At 42.2% G+C, this 14530-nt stretch overlaps 1 protein-coding gene across 1 annotated transcript in view; it reads left to right on the top strand.

The window, feature by feature from the left end:
• The window catches only part of C8H1orf21 (chromosome 8 C1orf21 homolog), a 69976-nt gene that overhangs the window by 53018 nt on the left and 2428 nt on the right, over positions 1–14530 (top strand). The window contains exons 4-5 of the mRNA XM_015869834.2: positions 11670–11746; positions 14145–14205. Of these exons, the coding sequence (XP_015725320.1) occupies positions 11670–11746; positions 14145–14205 (138 nt within the window). The remainder of the gene's footprint in view (positions 1–11669; positions 11747–14144; positions 14206–14530) is intronic.

Raw genomic sequence — 14530 nt, 5'->3', positions numbered from 1 at the left:
ATGATGAGAAGTGTTCTGGGGCTCAGTGTGGTGAGCCAAGGCTGAGCCCTACTGGCTGTGGGGCAGTGAGCATGCAGGTGTCTGTGCTGGGCGCTTTGCTTTAGGAATTTCAGGACATGAGCAATTTCTCAGCTAATGCTAATTAGGCTTGTAACTCCTTCTGAAATGATCTAAAGGTGAGGATTAATTACAAAAGTTTCTCAATGTTAGAACATGTTTCTTTAGTTAAAGTTGAGTATGCTTTCAGTTAATGATTACTGTAAAAGGTTTTCCCTCTACTTAAAATCCCCAAATATACCTTTCTATCTTGATATGTAAATAAACACATCTATGAGTTTATCTAAACAAGCCTGCATGTTAAATGGGAAAAACACATGAAAAGCCCATGCCCTGCCACCCCATTCGGAGTCTTAAGTGAGTGGATTCACATATGGGCTTGGTTGTCTTTTGGAAGCTGTTCTTCTGGCTGCACTTGTTTGCTCAGTTAAATAAAACATGGCATGGATTATTTTCTTATCTTCATTTAAATAATGAGGGACCTTAGTGCTTCTCTTTTTGTCTGCAGGTGTAGGAGGAGATTGATGGAGCCTCTATAGATCCAGCAGGTCCCATGTTAGATCATTGTTCTGTGAGGCTCCTGCCTCTGAGCTTTGAGTTGTGCACCTTCTAAATCTGAATGTTATTAATAACCGTGGTGACATTTCCATAGAGAAGGAAGGATGCAGAGCTTTATAAATAGAGTCCATGAAGTAGTGCGAGAGTGAAAATACCTGATTTACATCCACCTCATTTGTTGGCTGTTAAAAAATCCCAAGTCAAAATGTTTAAGCGGGCATGTGGGCAAGCAAGAAAGGCTTGGTTCAGCTTGGTGTACAGTTATGAAAGGCCAGATGGGAGAACATGTCTTCTCCATGTCTTCGCCATGTCTTCTCCATGTCTCCTGTGCTCCCTGTTTTCCTAGGATAAGTATTTAGCAGGTTCTCACAGCACAGTGTCAGTGTTCCCTGCTGGGGATCCCTGTGCCATTTTGTTCTCTTATTTACTTTATAGAACTCTTTCTTTTATGGTTGTGTGTTTGTTTGTTTGTCTAATGATTAAGTCACACAACCAAATAGCGATGCCATTTGTTTTCATATTCTACTTCTATGAGTGCTTTAAAACAGAAAAGATTCAAATCTAGTTCCCATGGCTGCTATATGGGAAGGCTTTTTTCCAAGAAAAGCATTGCCTTAGCCTGCTCTTGAGCTCAGATAATGCAATAGCAAATTGTTGTTATAAATTTAGACTTTAGATTCTTGTCATATATTAATGTTTTGGTAATCTGGCACTGTAGATCTCCCTGGTTTTATGGCCTGTTCTTATGAATGCTGGGTTATGTATGTTGATCATTTCTACATGCAGTTATTGAGCTTGGTTTTATGATAACGACATAGACCATAAAGCTGAGCTAACTTAAGGAAATAAAAGGTATACAAATACAAAGCACTAAAATAATAATGAAGACCTTGCTATTGTGCTGGCTGACAACCTCTGGTAGGATTTGTCATTCAGCTTTTCACTGAAACCCCTTTGCAAAGTGATACTCCAGTGTCATTCCCCATCCAGTCCTCAGTTTCCCTGAACTTCTGGCTCAGCTACTGGAGAGACAGAATGTATTGGATATGCTCTGAGTTTACAAATGCTGACAGATTCATTTGGAAAGACAGATTGCAAACATGCATCATGGCCACACTCTGAGTTCTATAAAAGTGATGTATGAGTGGTGCAGAATAATTAAAGAATTGTATCAAGGGAACAGCTTAATTAACTATTCTTGATTAAAGTAGTACAGTATGTGAATTTAATAGCTTGTCTTCAAAAGCAGAATGTGAAATCACTTATTACTGTGGTGAATCTTGCTGGCAAATTGTGAGCTGCCAGAGGTTCCTGTGATTAATTGAGTTTAGAGGAACTTAACACTGGGGTAGAAGATACCAAATCGTTATTCTGCTCTTGCTTTGAGCTCATTGGGAGACTAATGAGAGGGCTGAGAGCTGGCAGGGAAGGGAGAGTGAATGGGGGCTGCAAAGCAAGGTCTGCAGTGGGCACCATTAGCAAAATGGTGGGCAGGCAAACTGCTAACAGCATCCTTGTTCCAGCTTTCACATCAGTGGAATGCAGGTTTCAAGTACTGTTTACAACGTTCTTGACTTGTAAAGGTTTTCTCTAAAAATGCTAATACCACGGGATGGATGTTTGCTCTAAAATAGAAGCTTATATTGTGAAGCATAATGGAGAGCCCAAGGGTGAATTTTGGGAGTGAGTTTTATTGCTGTGGCATGAAGGGCACTGACTGCCTTCGTTATACAACACTTCAGTGTTAGTTAAAGAGCAAATTCAGCCAAGCTGATCAGTTAGCGCAGACATGTAACTAGTGAACTTCATCATTAGGTGATGTCAAAACTGAGCCTAAGAGTTTTCTTGTCTCTTTTAAATTAATATTAAGCTCCTGCTTAACCTTTATTTCAGAATTGAGTTTTTACACTTTATTTGCTTTAAAGCATTCTTCTGATCAAGAGTCAGTTTTTGGTGCATTTTCTTTACTGTGTATTGGTAAATATGCTGTTTAGATGGGTGAGCGTTACAGCTTGCAGGTCTGATGGGTGAAAATCATGATCTTACAGCCACCATCGTGGCTTTTAAACTGAGCATCTGCACATCTGCCAAGATCAAAACTCAGATTTTGTTTGTAGCTAACATGGTATCTTACCTTGACTGTGATGAGTGAGAGTCCGAGTGCTGAATGAAACAGCGAGGAGTTACATGTGGCCTCCGAGAGATGCTTATTCCTCCCAGAACCCCTCTCAGATCTTATTGTAACAGGTAGGCTCACTGAGGTGAGTAGGACCAGCTGTGCTTGAAGATACTCCCCCTTGCAGTAAATGAATATAAAGGGCAAACTTCTTAAGGACAAGTCCTTGTCAATGCATTTTTCTTAGAGATGGATTTATTTCAGAGGCTCCCACTGCGGTGACACATAATGGTAAGGCACAGTTGTTTTGTTATGAGTGCTTTGAAAAAAATAATATTAGCAAATTCCATTAATATTGTGGTCAGCGAACTCATCTGAAATTGCCTGATGGCACTGTTCTGTATACACAGTGGGAAAATCAATAAATTTAATCCAAGGTAAAACTGTCTGGCTCTCTGAAGGAGAAGACTGCCTTGATTGCTGGATACTGGAAATCATTGCCTCATACGAATTGAATAGCATCGAGCAGTTGCGTGGCTGAATCATCCAGACTGATTTGACTCACGGGGCCTGGTGACTCCAAATGAAGTATATTTGTCATGCCACAATCCTGCAGGATTAAGAGCACTTGGATTCGTTTGATCTGATCTATTCCAACAATATTAAGCAAGCCAGTTTCTTACTGTCCTTTGCACCTTGTGTATTCCTGGTTGTGGAAGTCCAGCATCTTACTTTTTGGAAGCTGAGCTGTGATACAACAAATATTTCTGGTCAGTATTTCTACTTCTGGCAAGGTTTGAAGAATTCTTGGCTGGTTTTTACAGTAGGACCAAATATAACAAGAGGCAGAGACTGGCATGTAGAATTTAATCATGTTATTTATTACATTATTATATTATTGTCTTGAAGTTGTTCGCTGTTTTCTGGTTTTGTGCTTAATAAGCAGCCATTCTCAAATGTTTTAGTCAGTACTTCAGGAATTTGGGGCTTAAAGTCAACTCTGGAATTAAGGATTAAGAGAACACCCCCTAATCATCTCAGCTGTTTGTCTTCCCAGATAGGCCTTGATAATATGGTGGGCTTGCTTTCATGGAACACCTATTGATATGGATGTAAATGGAGGAGGGAAATAGCTCTGGGTGGGGGGCCAGGGCAGTCACCCGTAGCTCAGTTGGTGTGCTCTGAGCAGGAGGACATGAGTGGATGGGCTGGAGGAGAGACCATGGAAGTCCTGTGGCAAAGGAGCACTCCAATTTGATACCTGCACATCCCTATGGGCTGCACAGCGAGGCCCTCTGAGGCAAAGGGGCCAGCCCTGGCAATGCTAAAACATTGCATATTCATAGTAACAGAATGTCTTTAATGCTACTAGACCATTAATAGGACAGTGCTGCGTTACTGCCTGCTTATTTATAGCTGCACATTTGAGGTGGTGTGTGGCTGCCAGTGTTCGTTTGGAAGATCTGAATAGAGGAGCCTTAGGCTGAAAGGAGTGTGTTCCTTCTGCTCTTATTAGTGGATATATCTCATTGGGGTTTAAACATCACAAAATGGGCCTCCCATGCTCCCTCATCTGCAGCATGCCCTTCCTATCTCTGTGAAGGTTACTTTGGGAGTCCTGTACCAGCTGCAGGCTGTGGGCTGGCTGCTGGGTCTGTTGTGTGCCTGGCTGCTTCCCCACCTTCCTTCTCAGCTTTCCTTTCCTGCTCACCTTACCCAGCCATTCTGATACACACGTTCCTGGCTTGTTGCAGCTGCTATGCTTGTATTTGGCTCATCCTAACAAAAACACACAGGGATTATGGGGCTTTGGTGACTTTAATAAAGTCAATTTCTGCTGTCAGGATCATTGATGCAGTATTATGATTTGAATTAAAGTTCTCATTATCACATTAAGATGAAACAAGGAGTTAATTAAGTGTAGGGAAGTAATTGATAAAACTGCAACACGCGGTGAAAAATGAGACAGTATTTTTGTACTAAACCCTTGTGTTCTCCCATTTCTAAGTACCATTCCTATGAATGCACATTGGAGTGTGCTTCTGACTCAGGCAGAAAGCTTTCCCATTTGGCAGTACTGCACCTCTTGGTAGTAATGTGGCAGCACAACATTTTCTGAACGTTCTTGTGATGGGAAAATCCTGTTAAACTATAGAGGTACTTTTCTTATCTTGGCACTTTTGTGGCTTGAAAAGAAAACTGTTAAAACATGGCTTCTGGAAATGGATGGAAGTCAAGTTGCAGACTTTGAAAGCTGGTTTTGATTAGAAATAGAAAAATGGAAGATGATGTAATTTTTGGTTGCGTGTGATTTTTGTTAATTTTAGGAAGATTTTTTGGGCCACGAGTCATGGAATGTGCAGATATTTTACGTTGGGACCATTCTTTTTCTGCATTATTGTTCTGGTTTGGTTTTAGCAATCCAAGGGTTGAGGCAGGAAGACAGATGACTCTTAGCTGCTCTTTGGCTTAAGAGAGATGTTGAGCAGTGCACTGCCCATCTTACGTACCCATTAAAAACTTCAGTTTATTTCTTCTGGATCATTTATTTACCTTGGACTTTCTGATATTTAAATGTGATATATGAATAAAAATGGTGGAGCTGCATGCAATTTCTGTCCATTTGCTTATGAGTCCCAGACAGGGCTGCTGCCTGCGGAGAAACTCCATCCCTGAATGTGGGAGGTTAACCTCACTGGTTTGAGATGCCACATTAAAAACAAGAGCTTCTTTTGCTCTCTGATGTGGCAATACACGTGATACATCCTGACTTCAGTAAGGCTTTAAATGCTGTGACCAAAATGAGAGGCGAACTCTGTACAAAAGATGTAGGCAGATGGGGAAGAGCCCAGAGGGGAGTGACAAGAATAGGAGGCTTAGGAAACATAATCTGTAATGGAAGATAGAATGAATTGATTTGTTTAGCCTGCAAATACAGAAGGAAAATGCAAGTCACTTGGTACAGAAAAGGTTGCTTTAAAGACAAGACAATCAGCTTTCCTCCATGACCACAGAGAGATGCCAGAAGACACTGGGCAAAGATTTAAGTTGATTATTAGGACAGACTGGTTCAGGGAGGTTGCACAGTTAAAGACAGGCTGTTGAGAAAACCCACAGGACTGGAGTTTGGAGAATGGATCAGACAAGAATTCTTGAAGTAGTTAAGATACGTGCCCTCAGGTGGTGCAATTAGACAATACTTTGCGATGTCTTCCTTTAGTGCTGGCTGGGACTATGGGGAAGCTTTCAGATGACAGAGCTTGCAGAGGTTCATAATGGTGTTTTTCTGGAGAAAAGATGTACAGCTTTCTGACAAAAGAGGGCAGAGCTCATTTTGAGTCTTCTCTGTGCCCACACCTACCTATGAGACTTGGGAAGAAATAATGCAGAAAGTGAGATGGTGGGAACTTTAAAATCAGATGGGACAGTAAAGGGCTTATCAGGCACACAGTCACTCTGTTACTGTATTACAATAATTCAGTCACAGAATCATTAAGTCTGGAAAGAAAAGCACTGAGATCATTTAGTATAACAGTCAATATCTGTTGGACATCAGTATTTCCGGGCCTGTAATTGGTTTTTAATGGAGTTTTTATATCCAGTATTGGTTTGGATATCTTCTTCTAGTCTGCAGTATTGTGGGTATCCCAAGCTACTTCTTAATCATCCTGGATGGAATTTGTTTACTCTGTTGGTGCCCCTTTTTGCTGACACCCAGGAGACTCTTATCTGCTCTTCTTCCAGGTAAAATGAGAAGAGCACAAAAACTCAGCTTCCATTACTGATTTAAACAGCTTATAACCTGTTTGAGCCTTCTATGATTGCCTTTCATTCTGCTGTATATCATATCTATTCTCAGTATCACTCGAGTAAATTTGTTTGGGGAATTCATACAAAATCTATTTCCAAGGGCTAGAATCTCAGAAAGCCAGACGGCTGCTGTGTTCTTTGTGAAAGAAAAGTATTTCTTTGTGCTAGTAGTAAAACAAAGCAATGAAGATCATACAAATCTGTAACTCAGGCTCCATTCACAGCTATAATTTTCTTGTGTGTCAGAGTACACGTCAAACTTATCAGTATTTACACTATGAAGTCCTTTGAAGCCTAAGTTTTACCCGTGCTCATTGAAACTTGCCAGGTAGCAAGAACTGTAGCTCTGTTCTCTTGGGTCTTAAATCTTGTGCCCTGCATAGATTTCAAAGTTGATGCAAACAAAACAGACATTGAGAAGGTCAAATATAGGCATTTAAGAGTGCGCCAGTGATGACATTTACATGATTGCAATCTACCATAAAATGTAAAATGTTCACACTGGACAGAGAATGAGAGCTTATTGTAGTGAATTCTTGCTGTTTTGGAACACATGTGGCTGTGTTTTTGTTCCCTTCATCAGGCTCACAGCAAGTGGAAGATGCAGTTGGCCAGCAGTGGGCATTCTGCAGCAGCACACTGCCTGCAGCATGCAATGTTCTACATGTTCAGAGGGTTTCCTGTGATGTCAGGCTGTTGGAATTGGAAAAACATTGTGGGAATAACTGGTATGGGGGTGCCTGTGTGGTAGTGGGATGCATGGAGATGGTTTCTGTATTGATGCTGTTGCTGTATGCACGAGAACCAGCCCTGCAGGCTGTGCATCTCAAAACCTTCCCATTGCAAGTACATTTGTATTGATGAGTAGTGCTACTGTCATTTTTCTGCCATGACACTTGTCAGGATTACTTCTTGCTGCTGTTTATTCTGCTTATGTTTGGTTTATCTGTTTCTCTTGATTTGCACCATATTTTCTAATTAGTTCAGTTTTTCCTCCTCGCTGACTTGCAAGCGACAAACACAGAAGAGGTTTGTGTTTGCAATTGAGCCTTAGGTTTCTCTGTGGTTGTAGAAGGGGGAAAAATACATTGAGATAAGAGTAATGAACGTTCATCAGTGGTTGATGAACATTTATGGAGGCCAGGCAGAGGATGTTGGCACAGTGAGGGGTTGGTGAGGGGATATGTGTCCTGATGCAAACAGGTTGTTTAACACACCAGATTGCTTCTAAGGTTCTATGTTGTTTATTCCTGGTCATAAATGTTCTACAGTCTTCATGCCATGACCTCGTTTCATGCTTAATGCCAGCTCTTTCCACATTACTACACTCAATGGAAAACTACTTTCAGGAGATATGCATGAAAAATTTGAGGGCATGAGCAATATATACATTTGCTATATATAACTATATTTCTGTAAAAAGCTTGTTGAGAGGGAGAGAATAATTAATGACACAGGCTTAATGAGCAGTAAGATAACTTTGAGCCAGGGTGGCTGTACAAGCCAGAAGACTGACATACCTGCAAAAGAGCAAAAGTAAGATTGGTTGGTTGTGCTTTCTGTTCTAAGTGCCCTAAAATCCTCTTAAAGTTTCCTCCAGAGCCAGTCTGTGAGTTGTCAGTCGTGTGTTTTTATTTCAAAACTTGATCTATCTATTTTTCATTTGCTTGATAAAACTTTTAACCACCCTGATGTACCAAAGCCATTAAAGATCTGGCGTATTAGGAGGTTGGTGAGCAGGCCTCCGTTTTCTTTGCTGTATTTCTGTGTGTCACTCAATCTAAGCAAATATCCTTCATGCACTGAAGCAATCCCAAGCTATCTGCTGTACAGAATGGTAAGGGATAGTTTTCTGTCTCTTTGCAGAGCTGTTGTACAGGGTTCATCCCTCAACTTATTTTTGCAGGCATTTTCCCTCTGGAAATCTTGTAGGTGTTCCCCTTGATCTGCTTTCCATCCTGGAGAACCACCAAAGCCAGAGGAGCTGGGAAGCCCTGATGTTCAGGGCAGTGCCATCTTCCTGTAGCAGAACAGAGGCACTTGGCAGGTGATGGCATTTCTGGTTTTCTGGAAGGGACCCCTTGAAGTGTGAAGTTTGGCAGCATATCTGCATGAAGGAGCTTGGAGATACGCCTGGCTTGAAAAGGACCACAGTGATCATGTAGTTTCAACTCCTCTTCTACGTGCAGGGTCACCAAGTACCAGACCAGGCTGCCCAGAGCCACATCCATGAATTGTATTTAGATCTTGCAGGAGAAATCCTTTGACTCTCACCAGAGGGAGCTCTTTTCTTCCTCTTACTTCTTTTTTTCTTTTCTTTTTCTTCTCAACTTGACATTTTTGGATGGATTTTTCAGATTTGTTGGGATCCTTCAGCCTGACCTGAGCATAATTGACTCATTAGGTTTTCTGCTGGTAATGACCCCTGATCTTAGCTTCTTCAAAGGCATTTTAAAAGCAGCTACAAATTACTACTCTGACTCATCTTACTTTCAGCTGAATGTGCAAACTGACCCAGTGAATAAGCCAATCCAATGAAGAAGCCAATCCAAGGAAAAAGCAGCTCCCTTGTAATCGATTCTTTAAGTCATACTTTGCTGAACAAAGTTGAGTAGGTGTGTGTGTGCTCTCCTCCATTTCCCACATTATTGGAGCTGCAGTAAGAGAATCTGCATGTCAAGGGACTTACTGTGGAAGAGTGATGAGCATCATCCCTGATGGCACAGACAATAGGAAGATGGGCTCTGGGCGTCAGCACCATCCACACTAAAACAGTGTCAATACAAAGAGGCTTAGTTTGCTGGCATTCAGTTCTTCTGTTCTATGGCTTTTCCCCTGTTTGGCTGCATATTTTTTCAACTATCATAACTTTAGAGAGAAAAAACTGAAGACCAACATGCAACTGCCAGTTAATGAAAATCAGCCATTAGGTGGCAGAATGGCGAATTGCATCTTTAATTGATTGCTTTCTGGCCAGGTTCATCAATTAAGGAGAAAAACACACAGAACAAAATGTAGTCTCTTCATTAAATATGTTGGTGTTTATGAGAGCATCTGGCTCTCGGCCTCACATTACAAAGCCCTGTGCGTGGCCGCGAGTGTGAAGGGAGCTGAGAAGCAAGGCTCTTAGCAGCTCACCTCTATCCTTCTGTAGATACCTTAAGGAAATACCTGAAGTACCTGTGCTACTGGAGGAAGCTTTGAAAGCATCAAGAGAAATGCTGACGGAGATGTAATTATAATGGCAGTAGTGGCTGTTGCTGTGTTAATAGCAGCTGGTGGTGCAGTCACTACCATCTGTTAATGCCCCAAAATCCTGAACATTCTGAAATGGCACATCCTTTATGTGGAGGAATTAACAATAATTTACATATCTGTCAAATGAAATCACCTGGATTTGCTGACAGATTTACCTTGATAATGATTAATCACCAAATAATGGGGAGTTAAATGCACCAGTATGAGCATTTTTACCATAGGCTACCTAATGCTGCTATCTAAGTATAGCATCCTGGAGGGTTTATTTTTGACGTGGTGGTGAGGGGCATTATTTCATGTATTTCCTTCCAATAATCCTTATAAGCAGAGCTAGATTAAAGGCTGAATTTAGCATACTAATTTGTATTTGCAGCAGATTAAGATGCTAAAAACACTTGCAGTTCTGCCAATGCGTGCTAACTTATGAAATGTTAACGACTGACTCTTATGCTTCAAAAAGAGAGAAAATGAGGCTGAACTGAAAGAAATGCCTCCACAACCCAGGTGAGCCTGGGGCAGGAGTGCCAAATGGATGGGCTGACCATGCACGTCTCATGGCTCCCAGGTTGTGTGACTGTGCTCTAAGTTAGAATCTAAATCATTCATTTCTGATGAATCAGTTTCTCTTCCAAGCAAATGGGAGGTGTGTGGGGGGAATAGTCCTTTGAATATACTCTGAGAAGTTATTTTTGAATATCAGCTTCTGTCCAAGCCTTTATTTTGGTCAGTGTGATGAACTATCAGTGCTGTAAATAACAGTGAAAACGAAGTCCCAAGCCAATTTGGGGCCCTGTTGGTTTTCAGTTCCCTCCTAACTCATTTTATTTGTTCCTGCTGAACAGCAGATGGAGGAGGTGACACGTTCTCTGATTAGGTAGAAGAATTGTAAGTAATAAATAATGGAAGAGTGTTAATTATCAGAAGCAGTAGGAGGGAAAGAGTAAACTTTGCACTGTTGAAGTCAAGTAAACTCAAAGTTTGTTTCCTTCTCCCTGGGTAAGTAAGTCAGCCACCCCCAGTTAGAATCATAGAGTCAACAGATCACCGAGGCTGGAGAATACCTACAAGATCATCCAGTACAATGTCTGCCTATCACCAGCAGTTCTCACAATTATAAAATGGTTTTAAAGCAAATGATTTTGTCTTGTTCTGCTGCTCTGGCTTCCTGATTCGGGATCCAAGGAAGGCTGTGTCTGGGGCAGGTGGATGTTTGCTGTGACTTGGGTCGGAGGTTTCTTTCTCCCTCACTGCTATTTTCATGCAAGGCACTGTTTTCTGTTAGGGAGGATTAGAAGGCATGCATTAAACAGTGTTAAATTTGCTGAGGCAGTTGATGTTTACAGCTCTTGTAGAATTATTTATTAAAATATTAACTGCTAGACAGCCCGCCTATTTTTAAAGTTCAGTGATTTAGAGGCCCTCTTCAAAATCACATTGTGTGATTCAGACATCTAAAGACTAAATAAGACAAAACAAAACGATCAGAATTACCCACAGAAGCGTTAATTCTTTGGTTTGCATTTCCTTAATTGTCACCAAATTGATGGGGATGGATTTGCTTGGCAGGAAGGCTGCAAGTTTGACTCAGCTCCCTCCCACCAGCCATCCCAAGCACACCATGCAGACAGGAGGGGTTTTGTCCTTCTGCAGGGGATGTTTTACAGCTTCCCACCCAGGACAATGGCCCTGCATCTCACAAGGCTGTGGCATCAATGGTGTTGCCTTTTATTTTGTTTCTGGTGAACTTTTCTCATTCGGTTGCACAGGTGGCAGTGAGCAGAGGATTGTGACGCTGTGATGAGAAACGCTTCATGTTTCATTGCTTGATAAATGCTGATGGTATCTCTTTTGTGTTTTCTGTGTGTTCCAGGAAAAAAGTGTCAGTTCCAATGTAAGACTTAAATCTAATAAAGAGATCCCGGGATTAGTACATCAACCCAGAGCAAAGTAAGTTCCATTGTTTGTTTTTGTCACTTAATACAAATAATAGCAGAATTGAAGTAGTATCTGTGGCCTAGCTAAGCCAATTGGTGGTTCCAGCAGCCTTAAATCTGTACCCACTTCAACTAAATCAGGTAAGAGCAATATTGGCACCAGCCTCCTGCAGTATCCAGTCCCTTGCACAGCTGAGATGTGGGACTTAAATGTGTGTGATGCACCTTACAGGAATACCATATCATGTTACTTCTCAGTTTTTCATACAGCTTACACACCAATATATTTGTGTACTGGTGTTCCTGATTGCTAGAAGTCAAGTGGTGTTCCTGAAAATAAGCTGCCAAGTTCCCAGGGAAGTTTTTGCTGGCTCTCAGCCTAGGTTAGCAGACATAGGGCCTGACAGACCCCTGGGAGAACCCCTTCCATTTCAAACAGGGAGGTTGTTTCTTGGAACGAAGGCTGATTTGCAGCTGGGACTTGATCCAGTCCCTGGTCTGGCTGAGATCAGTCCACATGGCATGTGCCATGAAATATTTAACTCCCATGGGAGGGCTGTTACTGATGGTAGTTACTTGTTTCTTGCCTAAATCACCGTTGCGTTTTAATCGCTAATTGGATTGAAAATAACAGTGCGTGGAGCCATATATCAGATTCTTAACAGAGAGGTGAGAAACCTCTGCTGCTGAGATTTGAACATTAGCAGAAATGCTGTTCTTTATGCTGTGTCTTCAGGACACTTATTAACTTAAACTTGACGCATACCAAGTGCACTGTATGTAGTTTCACTAGTTTCCTAATGAACTGACAGTGTAATTCAGTCATCTTTCAAACAAAGGAGACAAAGCGCTTTGGATGTAATTGCAAAGAAGTTCACTACAAGGAGGTGAGGGTGGAACCACCATTCAGCAGAGCAAAGCTGTGCTTTGTTACTGCAGCCTGCTCCTTCCCAGCAGGGTCAGAACTGTACCTTCTTGGGGCTTCATCTTTGCATCTTGCCCTTTTAAACCAACTCTTTGGTAATATGTTTTCCATCAGCCAGCCACGAAACATCTGAAAACACAAAACTGTGCTTCCTGATTGTATGGGAAACTGTTGAACACAGCCTGAACCTCTGATTGACCACCTGAGGCAAGCAATGAGTCAGCTGCAGGAGCACAGGTGAAGATAATTCAGCTGTGCTCCCGAAAGGGGTGGAGCCTGACTGCATCTCACCTAGATCCCATTTAAGGGCTGACCACCACTAAGGCAGAATCTCTTTCTCTGGGGATTGCTCTTTTGTGGAGTATATTGTGAGCCTTCAACATCAGTGAGCATTTTGCCTTTAAAAACTGGATCTGTGATGGTGCAAAGGCAAAAACATGTTTCTAGAGCTCTCTCCAACTCATGAAGTACAGTGTGTGTTGTGCTTCAGTGGGGATGTTCTCCCTCCCTGATGTACATTCTCTTCATGTCCCATGAGGTCTCTGCTGGGGCTGAATTCCTGCATCTCCTTACCAATTGGATGCACCAGAATCATACCAGGGCTTGTGTTCGTGCTTCTTCCATCTTCTGAGAAATGTCTATGTTTCGGTCATTAGAGCAGCAGGCTTTGCCAGCAGCTGTTTCTATCCACTTGGGGATTGAATTCTGCAGTCTGTTGGGGTTTCTAAGCATAGGAATTTTTCATCTGCTTCCAAAAATTATCATATGTGGAATGAGTGGGTCTCCAATTCAGGGCCAGGAACCTGCCTACCCAGAGGACAGATGGCAGGGTTTGCTGCCCCATACAAGCATTTTGTCTCTAGTATCTCTGGAGGAAAAGATCCAAGATCTATGTGCCCTTCAGACAACCTGGCATCGCTGTTATCACTGGCACTGGTCAGTCTCCCATTCCTTCTCCCTCTCCTCTCTTTCCATCCTGCCTTCAGTGCCTGGCATTTCTCTGCACCCCACATGCCCAGGCAATCTGCTGCAGTTCCAGAGGATGCTCTGCCCCCATGTTGCAGAAAGAATGTTATTATTCCAGGAAAGAGGCTCTTACCACCCCCATAGCATAAATAGAGCAGGCACACCCCAAGGACTGTCTGCATCACATCCTCACCTTCATCTCCTCACTCTTTCCCTTTGTGTCTGCCCGTGCTGTATTTTGGTATTACAGGTACCCTTTGGGGAAGGGCTTATTGTCTTGTGCCACCATCAAGTGTTTGACAACCAAAAGTGGTCTTGTCCGGCCCTATTCACTAATGCAAAACCCCCTCACTAAATGCATGGGTGCTGGTTACCATCCCAGGCCTAGCACACATGCAGAATTAAGTGCAAGAATGTCTTCTGCAGGGCAAAAGCATGAAGTGATTTATTTTTCCGTGGGGTGAAAAGTTAAAGCTGGGTCAGTGTGTTTTGGTACTGATGCTCTGCCTTTGCTTTTCAGCATGCACATCTCTGAAAGCCAACAAGAATTCTTCAGAATGCTTGATGAAAAAATTGAAAAGGTAAGGAGCTATGAAGTAAAAAACCTGTTTTGATCCAGGTTTCCCTGCTCTGTGGGGAGGAAAAGAAGTGGGCATTGCTGCAGCATCTGTGTCCTACGCTTCTCCAAGGGACCTGAACAAATGCACTAATCCTATAAATATTGAGCTGCTTTCCCTGTAAAGCATCACCTTCTGTAATGTCAAATGCAGAACCAGAGCATCTGATGGCTGTATCTAGTTATTGGAATTCAGGTTAGTTTTGTTTTCTAGGTTTGTTCTGGGGTAGTAATGCCATTCATTCACCAGCTGCCACACTGGAGGTGCAGCTGACCATCTCCTCGCTTTG

This window comes from Coturnix japonica, chromosome 8 (assembly GCF_001577835.2).
Source record: "Coturnix japonica isolate 7356 chromosome 8, Coturnix japonica 2.1, whole genome shotgun sequence".
NCBI classification, from domain to species: Eukaryota; Metazoa; Chordata; class Aves; order Galliformes; family Phasianidae; genus Coturnix; species Coturnix japonica.
Note: the sequence above shows the minus strand (reverse complement) of the source record. Positions and strands in the feature narration are given on the sequence as shown.